Raw genomic sequence first — 11,013 nt, 5'->3', positions numbered from 1 at the left:
TTACAAACACATTTATTCAAAACACTATACCAAAGTCATTATCTATTCAGTTCTATGTCCTATACTAGTGAATAGTGAACCTTTTAGAGACTGAGTGTCCAAATGCAACCCTCATATTACATGTGAGCCCCCTGCCATACTCTACAGACAGGAAAGGGAGGAAGTACTCCCATTAGGCTGCTGGGCAGAGGGGCAGGTGATATGAGAAATATTAGGGGTGCAGCCTCCTCCAGCACACATGCCATAGATTCGCTAACACAGCCCTATACCATCTCTATAGCTACATCTTTATTTTTATCAACTGAAAACCCAAGTCATCAAGAAAATAATGGTCTGTCTATGTGCTCTGTTAAAATAGAAAAGTATATTGTATATCTTAAATTTCCAATAAAAAACAAAAACTGTTACAATGAAAATTAACCCTCAGCTATCTGAGAAGAAAAGGATGATGACCATGGACAACTCACCCAACATTTTCCCCACAAATAAGACACCCAACAAAATGAATAAGTAATTTTAAAAATTGTTATGTCCTCTTTATAAAAATACCACTATTCCCCCCCAATATGTTTACCTAGAAGATAAAGTTAAAATACTAAGCTGATTCATTTTGTCAAGTTGTCTAAATTTAAAATGTTACACACACAAAATTGCAGCTTGCAACCAAGTCTTATTCTTTTGGAATTCTTTCCTCCTCAACTTCTCCAAATTCAAGCTCGATATTGCAAAGCCTTATAATCACAGCATCTTTAAATCTTACAGAGATAGAAAGGATCAGAAAAGCAATCTGATCCAATATCATCATTTTACATGAGGAAACTAAATTCCATGAAGCTTAATTAAGTGTTGTCCAAGTTGCAGAGTTCATCTTTAAACTCAATTTCTCAGACTCCAAATACAGGGCTCTTTCTATAACTTCATTCTCTACCAAGGCATTTTTTAAAAATATCTATAGTATGCTCAACTGTTTTAAATTACTTCTTTAAAAAAATTGTACAGAATCCTAATTATTAAACCATTCTGTTTTTAATACTTTTGTCCCTACTGATTTAACAAAACTGTAGCCAAAAGATATACTGTTTTATCCATTTTGCCAATAAATGCCCATCCTCTCCTTTAATCTACACCCCAAAAGTTCTATTCTAAAGTTTTGTGGGATCCTAATCAGATAAATTCTGCTTATAATTGCAATATAGCACTGCTGCCCAAGAGAAGGATGATAAAAAATAAAGGGAGACAGAGCAGGACATGAGGGGGAAAAATAAGGAAGATCTACATCCTCTTTTCACTCAGACAAAAGAGACTCAGCAGGTTGCTCAGTTTTTTGTTCTTTGACTATACCGAATATATTTGTAACGTTAAAAGATATAACAAATCTCTTCAAAGATAGATTCTTCAGTATCTACTTAAAGTATCAAAAGAATGCAAAGTAGTCTAGTATAAACTGTTGAAAAGTCAAGTGGAATAAAGCACAAATCGTGGTTCAACTATTTTCTAGGGATATAATCTTGAAACCTTTTACTTCCTCACTTGCAAAATGGGGGTAACACCCATAATAACTACTCCTAAATTGTTATAAGCATGAAATGGGATCAGAGAACAACTATTGTAATACTTAAAACTCAAAAAGACGGTAAAACTATTATTAGCTATTCTAATCACCTATTGATTTTTTGATCTAATAACTTCAGACAGTACATCTCATTCTCAATCTGTTCTAATTCATTGACTCATTTGTAAATGCTCCACTTCTGAACAACACCGGAGGATTTAGCTAACTTCAAATTGAGAAATATACTCCACTTACAGAATACTTTACCTAACTTAGAAACCCAGAGTAGGCTTACATTCCAAAGAGCTATGAATTGCTCAGGGAAAAAGGCATTTAAGTATGCCTCTAACTTAAAAATCAAAAAGATGAGGCAGCTAGGTGGCTCAATAGATCAAGAATGAGGCCTAGAAATGGCAGGTCCTAGGTTCAAATTTGACCTCAAACAATTCCTAGCTGTGTGGCCCTGAGAAAGTCACTTAACCCCCACTAGCTCTTACTACTTTTCTGCCTTGAATTGATACAAAGTATCAATTCTAAGATGGAAAGTAAAGGGTTTTTTTTTTTTAAAGACACAAAAAAGATAAATTAAGAAGCAATTCATGCCCCCTTCAGAAGAATAAAGTGATCGATAAAGTCCATTTAACAAAAAGATCTTTTTGAAAAATATTACAAACAAACCAATTAGAAATGCAATTAATTAATCTGATCCTGAAGAACCAAGGCTGTTCTGACTTGATTAGGTCAATTCAGAAAGATCAATTTGATCAATTTTTAAGCTAATTTATTAATGAATTGATTTGACCAACCTTTCCTTTCCTTTCTCTCTACTTTAAGATCAGGGTATTGGTTGAAACTTTTGAGTTCATTCAGTCAGGTCCCCTTAATTCACAGCCACAAATGAAAAAAACTGGAAAGCAGAGAAAATAAATGATGTGCCAAAGGTCACCAAGTAGTGTCTGAGCTATGATTCAAATACAGACTTTGGCTCTAAAAAACAGAACATTGTTGCCACCTTGCCATGCTCTGACAGTCAATTTACTTCAATATCACCTGGTTGAGTAAAAGAAAAATCAACTGTTAAGAAAGCACCATAAATGAAAGAATTGACTCTCAAATGTTCAAGTGGGTGGGCAAACAAGATTTTAGAACAAAAATTCACTTATCCTCATTAATAGGTTCCTCAAAAATACTGGGTAAAAATGTTAGCTCAATAAGAACACTAACATTAGGAGGAACCTAGGTGGCTCAGTGGTTTGAAAGCCAGACCCAGAGATGGAGATCCTGGGTTCAAATTTAATCTCAGCCCCTTCCTAACTCTGTGACTCTGAGCAAATCATTTCATCCCCATTGCCTAGCCCTTATTCGTCTTCTGTCCTAAAACCAAAACACAGTATTAAAAACAAGACTGAAAGTAAGAGTCAAAAACAACACTGACATTAATGGATGATCAATGGTATCATACAAAGTTTCTGTTATACCATAACAATGATAATGTAAAATGATATTAATTGGTCAGGGCAGCTTTGTATAAAGCTTCCCTATAATACTGCTATTGCTACTATTAAACACTTACAAAGTGTACATCTCTGCACAGAAGAGATAGGAGTATCTCCAACATTCATTTTAAATATCTTTCAGATGTCTACAACAGACATACTTTGTTCCTGCCGGTCCAAATATGCCCCCTCAATTTCCCTTACTAATGCCATGCCTGCTGTGGGTAACCCCAAGACTCTTGTCCTGAGCCCTCTTTTCTTTTTTCTCAACGCTCTTACTCTTGGTTATCTCATCAGTTCCCAAGGGCTCAATTACATTGAACATATTTTCAGATCTTTTTTCAATATTAAGATCAATTTTGCTGATTTTTTCCTTCTTTTTCTTCAAAAATATTATTTGTCATATAGATGACTTTCTTAGAAGGGATAAAGAGGAAGAATCTGGGAAATTTTTGGTAACATGAAAAATATATAGATATAAATATACCAATAAAACTTAGATTAGAAGACATCTATCCCAATTCTTTTCAAAAGTTGAGGGAGGAAGAGTTATTTACTATAAAAGTCATCACAGATGCTTTCCTCATCCATAAAATGAGGAAATTGACTTAGATAATTACTAAGTTCTTGTGGAAATCTAAAAACCTATTATTCTATTCCTATTCTTTCCATTTTCTCTTACATTATCAGAAATGTGAAAGTAAAAAACTGCCTTTTACCAGGGAGATTTCTTGTGTTCCATCTATAATGCTACATAACATTAAGATAAGTAATCTTCCCCAATACTCAGTGGCACCAGTTTTCATACCAATGATCAATCACTTTCTTGGCTCTTTTTCTTCATTACAAATCTATGCTGTACAACCTTTATTTATCACCTCATTGGACCTACTACTACTTTCACAGACTTTCTCAGAAATTATCTGCACCACTTCTCATATTTTCCTTTATTTCATTCCTACTGGTGATTTCAGGATCTGTGTTGACAACCCTTCACATATTTCCTTGATAATTTATTTGTAAAGGTTCGATTAGTTGGTAACATCCTATCAGTCAATCAACAAGCATTTCTTAACCACTTATTCTGTACTAAACACTCAATTGTGCTAAACAAGCAAAGGGGATAAGAACACATGAAAAGACAGTCCCTCCCTTCAAGGAGTTCACATTTTAATAGGGAAGACAGTATATATCAATAACTAAGCACAAATAAGAGAACTACACAGAGTCAAAGAAAATAGTACTATCAGGTACAGTTACAGTCAATGGTATAAAAAGAAGGCAGAAGGGAGAGGGCAGAGAATTCCAGGAATAAAAGATGGCAACTGTGTAAAAGCACAAAGACAAGATGTGGAATGTTTATTTGCAGAACTACAAATAGGCTGAGGTAGCTGAAAAACAGAACAAATGGAGGAGATTAAAGGTAAGAACCAAATATTTGATCCTGTAATACAGAACCTATTAGAATTTGCTGAGATGGGAGGTGACCTAAAATGAGATGCAAATTAAGTTTATATTTGAAACAAAGAAAGGCCTAAGTAATCAGATTACTTTTTCTATCTTCAATGTTACTAGGCAGAAAAAAGAAATTCTAGTGAAGAATATGGAGGTTCAGTGTGCTCATGACATGGATTATCATTTACAATAATTTGCAGTTATCCCTTCTTATATCTATTCAGATTTAAAATTCTCTTTTAGAAAAAAAATACTTACATAAATAAGTCCAGAATAATAACGATCCTTGAGATTATGCAAAACAGATGCTTCATTCAAACATGTCAATTCTGCCATATCTTCTACTTTGGAAAACTTAGGTGGGTTCATCTTCTGAATATCATCTTTATTGACCATTGCTTTCTTTCCATTCTCTGCCAATTCAACCATAACTTCATCTCCTCTCTCTTCCTTAATACTTGCTGCCTCAAAACCATGGCGTTCTGAAGGAATCCAAACCAGCTTTTTAGCAGTCCAGTCAGCCTGAGTGGCAGGGTTGTAAATTACAGCCCTGTCCACAAAGAGATATCTCTCCGGATCTTCAAGTCCACTCCTCTGCGCCATTGTAAAGGAAATATACAATGGTATATGCCTGTAAAGGAAAAATAGAAAACTATGTTTAAAAAATGAGTAAACTAAGATGAATCACAAGATTCATCCTACTATCCAAAACTAACTTTAGGTAGTTGAAAAATTTTAGGAATTCTCACTATATCTACTTTAACAAAGACTCCAAAGCAAAATTTTGGTGCCAATGATGATTTAATGCCTAAGAGCTAAAAACAAGTAAACCAGAAATTAAGCAGAGTATAAGTCCCAAAATGAAACAAGAGCAGGAGGCAATAATGGGGAAAGCACTAAATTTGGAGTTCATTCCAGTTTCAATCATCCTCCTTACTAGCAGTGAGATCTGGGGCAAATCATTTCACCTCTCTGGACCTCAGTTTCTTCATCTCTAAAATTAGGGAATTAGAATACATGAACCCTAAGAGTCCTTTCAACTTTAAAACTATGACCCTATGATCCAATGACAAATATCTTAATAATTTAAGGTCCAATATTTAAAGAAAGCAAATCTCACACACGCTACTTTCTAATACTAGAGAATACTCTGTGGAAAACAGAAAAATAAAAAATTTAGAAAAACAAACAAAAGCGAAGCACATCTATTGATAGATGCTAACCAAACAGAACAAAATATGAATCCAATATTCAAAAATGTGAATTCACAAAATAGCTAAAACTAGAAAGTTTATTTACATTCAATCATCAAACAGCAAAGAACCAAAGAGTACCAAAATACAGAAGCCGCAATCCAAAAGACCCAGAACCATCAGGAGATAACTAGTAGGAGTGAGCAATTTTTACCCTTAGGATCATGTTGTTGGTACTTCCTTTTGTTTGGGAATAGCAAACCCTCACCTTCATGGAGTAGAGGAAGGCACTAGAGCTCCTAGCTCTATCTGAAATTCCTTCAACTTCCTGGAGATTAATTATCCTCCCACCGAGGAGAAGATTCCACCCAGCCACTCCCTATACACTTTCCACTTGAACGTAGCATTGTCTGACAAGTTAAGACACAATGGGTGTGGGCCTGAAGCACCACAAAGAGGTTAAAGATCAGGATCAGGCCATTTAAAGATTTTAAGATAGGAGCCATTCAAGAATAAAGTTGATTTGCCAAGCCCTGGGAATCTGAATATTGACCCATCTCAAACTGCCCCCCTCACAGACCCAAACACACCAGAAGTGACTGAGATTATGAAAGGACATAATTAAAAAGGAAGAAAATCTAGAGGTCACACATTTCAAGCAAGCCACTCAGCTCCCATATCATAATATCTATTTGGGGATCCAGTGAGGTCTCACATATGAAAATGTTTCCACCATCCTCCTTGTATGGGGTAGAAAAGAAGGTTATCCTAAGGTTTGGTAGACAGAGGGCAGCTTGGTGGTTCAGGGGATATAGAGCCAGTCCTGGAGAGGGGAGGTCCTGGGTTCAAATCTCACTTCAGATACCTCCTAGCTGTGTGGCTCTGGGCAAAGTCACTTAATCCCCTGCCTAGCCCTTACTCTTCTGCCTTAGAACCAACACATATTATTGATTCTGGAAGGTAAGGGTTAAAAAAAAAGGAGCAACAACTTGTAACAGAAAGTCTATTTACAACACACATAGTTTCAGTTCTTTACATTCTGGTTATTCCATCAGCTGATCAATATCCTTCCTAAAACGTGACTCCAAGAATGGTAACACAGAATAAGGCTAAAGTGCCTCTTTAGTCTTAGAGAAAAGGCCTGCCACTGTAGCCCACAATTAAAATTAGGCTTCTGGCTATTGTATCACTTTTTGAACTTGTATTGAGTTTGCCACTCACTAAAACCCAAGATCCTTGTTATATGAACTTCTAACTATGCCACTCTGCCTCATACTTATAAAGTAATTTTTTAATCCATGTAAAAAACTTAATAATAAAAAACTTTAATAAGAGTAAACAATTTTTAAAAATTCCAGCTTACTAGATTCAATGAAATATTCTAGCATCAAGACCTTTTTGGGTCAATTTGGTACATTAGTGATCTCTCCCAAATTTTTGTCAGTTACAATTTTGATAAGCATGTTATCCATGCCTTTATTCAAGTAATGATGAAAAATATTCAGCAGCACAAGGCCAAAAACATGTCTCCCAGATGACAAATTGCCATGGAATCATTAATGACTAATCTGAGTCCAGCTATTCAACCAGTTCCAAATCCATCTAATTGAACTACCATCTAACTGGTTAGATTCTAACCTATATCTCTTCATTTTTTCCACATTAAGTGGCAAAAGTACTCTTATTAATCTACTTTTATAACTGCATTACTCTAATGAACACACAAACACCCACACGCGCGCGCGTGCGCACACACACGCGCACACACAAACATATCTTTTATATCTAACAGGCTTCATCTACTAGATTTGAAATCCTGTCAAAAAAGGAAACCCAAGTTAATCTGTTCTTGATGAAGTCATGTTGGCTCTTTGTAATACAGCCCAAAGTATATCAATCACTATCACTCCTGTTAACTTACTCTTTCTACTTCTACTCTTGAATTGGTGATCCAGAGGCAATGTTGAGGCCTTTGGTTGAGGACAGAAAGTAACAAAGGATCTGCCTCCAATAGCTCTAAGAATAAGCAATAAAATTACTAGAAATGAAAATGAAATTGTAGGATGTTCTTGGCATGTCCAAGAAAAATTGTTGGGAAACTCTAGATAAGAAGTCATTAGTTTTAAAGTAGGCCAGGACAAGAGGAATATACAAACACATAACCCTCTCCTATACATATATATATGTGTGTATAATATCCAATGACATTCTATAGGTTGGCTCATAGCCCATAACTATATTTATTTTTATTTCCAGAACCCATCTGGAACGATCAGACATTGAGAAGACTCTCTGCCGCATGTGTTTCCTCCTCTTCTTACCTTTCCCCACCCTGACACCCCAGCTGCCCAGAATCTATCCAGGCTGTTTGAGATATCTTGTATGAGATGGAAGACACCAAACTCTATTCTTTTTAGTGAGATAGAAGACCACCAGGCCTTACCACACACCCTGTCTCTATGCCCTGGAGCAGCATCGGTGAAGGTTTTAAAGTTTGGGCACCCAAACTGCAACTTCAAAGTGCCTGTGAATTCCCTGCACTACCCCAGAGAGCAGAAGGAGGAAGTGCTCACTTTGGGAGACTGGACAGAGGGGCAGGGCATGCAAAAAAAAAAAAAAAAATGTCCTCAGGCGTTGAGTAGAGTGGCAAAGAAGCAACTCTGTACCCATGCCATGCCTTTGCCAATGCTACCCTGGAGAGCCCTGGTACTGTCATGACCTATTCATGATATAACCCTGGGACTTGTTATCTGCCTGTTCACTGCAACCTTAGGAATCCTAGGCCTTTCCATCCACCCAGCAACTGAGCTATCCTTAATATACTGTATTCCCCAAGTATGAGTTCACTTAGAACATGAGAATGTTTAAATTTTTCTATTTATATTCCCATCACTTTAGTGTGGTGTTGGCCATATAGTGGTATTTAATAAATGCTATTCCATTCATTCTAAGGTGTCTGATAACTTTAATAAATAGAAATTGTATAATAGCACCAAATATATGTAAATAGATAAGACTTAAACAAAAGCAACATATTAAAACAGCCCCAGATCCATACCAAAGCATCACAATGGGAACAAATGCAAACTGGAAGCTTTGTTACCTACTAAGGAGTTCCAAACCACAGATTCAGGGCAAATGAAAAGGGAACTGGTGTCTCACCTCTACTCTCAATCCCATTCTTCACCCCAGCAAAGGAGCAAGTTCAAATTCAAGGAGTAGCAGTGTGGCTCAAATCTTTTTTTGAGTAGAGAGCAGACATCCAGCCCAGGATGAAGCCAGAATAACAAGGGCAGCAATCCCAGATCAAAGGGAAATTCTATACCCAGGTCCAATTATAAAAAGCTATTATGGTGAAAGGGATACTCAAGACCCAAACTTCAGAAGAGAATGGGCTTGGGCCCAAACTCAACTAGAATTCCTGGAAAAAACAATCAAAAGTTTTTTAAAAAGAGTTAAAAATATTTTTGTAAATGAATTAACAGAGTTAAAGGGGAAAAATTAGGCAAGAAATGAAAGCTATCGTAAAAAAAATTGGAAAAGGAATTGATAGAATCTTGCGAGAGTAGTAACTCCCTGAAAATCTACTGATGCCAATAACTCCATGAGACAATAATAGTAAAACAAAGTAAAAAATCTGTAGAAAAAAAAGAAGAAAATATAGTGTATAGCTCAAAACAAAAACAAATAACCTGGAAAAGAAATCAAAGAGAAAAAACTTAAGATTCACTGGACCACCTGAAAACCATGACCAAACAAGAATGTAGATATTTTATTTCAAGAAATCTTTAAAAGAAAACTATCCAGCTCTCTTAAGAAATGAATTTACCAGTTATTTCTTGAAAGAAATCCCAATATGAAAATTCCCAGGAACATCACAGCCAAAATTCAGAGCATTCTAAGTCAAAGAAAAATACTTCAAGTAAGCCAGAAAGGATTCAAGTACCCAACAACCAGTCAGGATTTTGCAGCTATCACTAAAAACAAGAAGAGAGCTTAGAATACCATATTCCTGAGGGAAAAGGAAAAACTATCCAGCGAGACAAAGTACATGAGGGGGAGAAAATTAATATTTAATGAAATATAAGACCGTTAGGTATTCCTGATGAAAAGATCAGAGTTGTCTAAAAACTTTTTAAATTCAAATACAGGAGTTAAAAGATACAATGAAAAGTGAACAAGAATAAACTCACATTCTAACATGAGGTGATGACGTGTATCCCCACCATAAGCCCTATATCATCATTAGACAGAAGTCCTAAGAGTGGTTCTTTATGTCTTGATCTTAAAAGAAGAGAAAGGGAAGGGAAAAGAAAACACTAGGAGGGAAAGGGAAATTATCTCACATCATCAGGATAGAACATCTAAACAAACAAGGAGAAGGTGGTGGAATGAGCAGCTGACACAAACTTCACTCTCATATGAATTGGTCAAGGGGGAGAAGAATATATAACATACTCACAGAGCTGGGTACAGAAATATATTCACTCAACAGGGAATGTAGGTATAAAAATACAGCTCTCTGTGAAGTAGCAAAGAATAGAAATCTGAGGGGGTGCCCATCAAGTGGGGAACAGCCATACAATTATATAAATGTGATGTAATACTGTTGTGTTGTGCTCTAAGAAATGATGAAAGGAGGTTTCAGAGAAACCTGGAAAAACTTGAATGAATTGATATAAAGTGAAATGAATAGAATACAATGTACACAAAGATAACAATATGGTAACAGTAAACAACTTGGAAGGAATTAAGTCTGATCAGTATAATAACCAACCATTATTCACAATAATGAAATGTTCTACCCACTTCCTGATTGAGAAGTGAAGGACTCAGAGTACAGAATGAAAGAGATTATTTTTTGACATAGTCAATGCAGAAATTTGTTTTGCTTGACTGTAACATGGGTTTTTCTTCTTAATAAGATGATGGGAGAGGGGAGAAGGTGTATTTGCTGACTGAAAAAAAAATATGGTTTTTAAAAACCAAATATTAAGCTTCTACTAATAATACATTTTAAGGTCTTCAAAGGGCTTAATATATCTCATTTGAGCCTAACAATAACCCTATTGTTTTAATTTTTAAAAAATCAAACAATTGGGAGGTGAGACAAGTTTAAGTGGCATAGGCTTACATTGCTAGTAAATACCTGAGGCAGATTTCTAATTCAGGTCCTCCTAAATTCAAGGCCCAATACACTCCCATCCACTATGCCCAGCTACCTATAAATAATATAAGAACAAATTAAAAGAAAAATGTAGTACTAACTGCAGAAAGCCAATAACACTATATAGAATTCTAACTATAAATATATAAC

The 11,013-nt window shown here is 35.7% G+C and overlaps 1 protein-coding gene across 1 annotated transcript; it reads right to left on the bottom strand.

Moving 5' to 3' along the window:
* Positions 1 to 4,761: 4,761 nt before the first annotated feature.
* Positions 4,762 to 5,106, bottom strand: LOC123255138 (myosin-10-like; the record flags this gene model as incomplete). Its single annotated transcript, XM_044683988.1, has 1 exon — positions 4,762 to 5,106. A coding segment is annotated over exon 1 (345 nt), but the record flags the coding sequence as incomplete, so codon positions are not given.
* Between the last annotated feature and the right edge of the window lie 5,907 nt (positions 5,107 to 11,013).

Source organism: Gracilinanus agilis, unplaced genomic scaffold (assembly GCF_016433145.1).
Source record: "Gracilinanus agilis isolate LMUSP501 unplaced genomic scaffold, AgileGrace unplaced_scaffold39809, whole genome shotgun sequence".
Taxonomy (NCBI): Eukaryota; Metazoa; Chordata; class Mammalia; order Didelphimorphia; family Didelphidae; genus Gracilinanus; species Gracilinanus agilis.
This window is presented reverse-complemented; position numbering and strand designations above follow the sequence as displayed.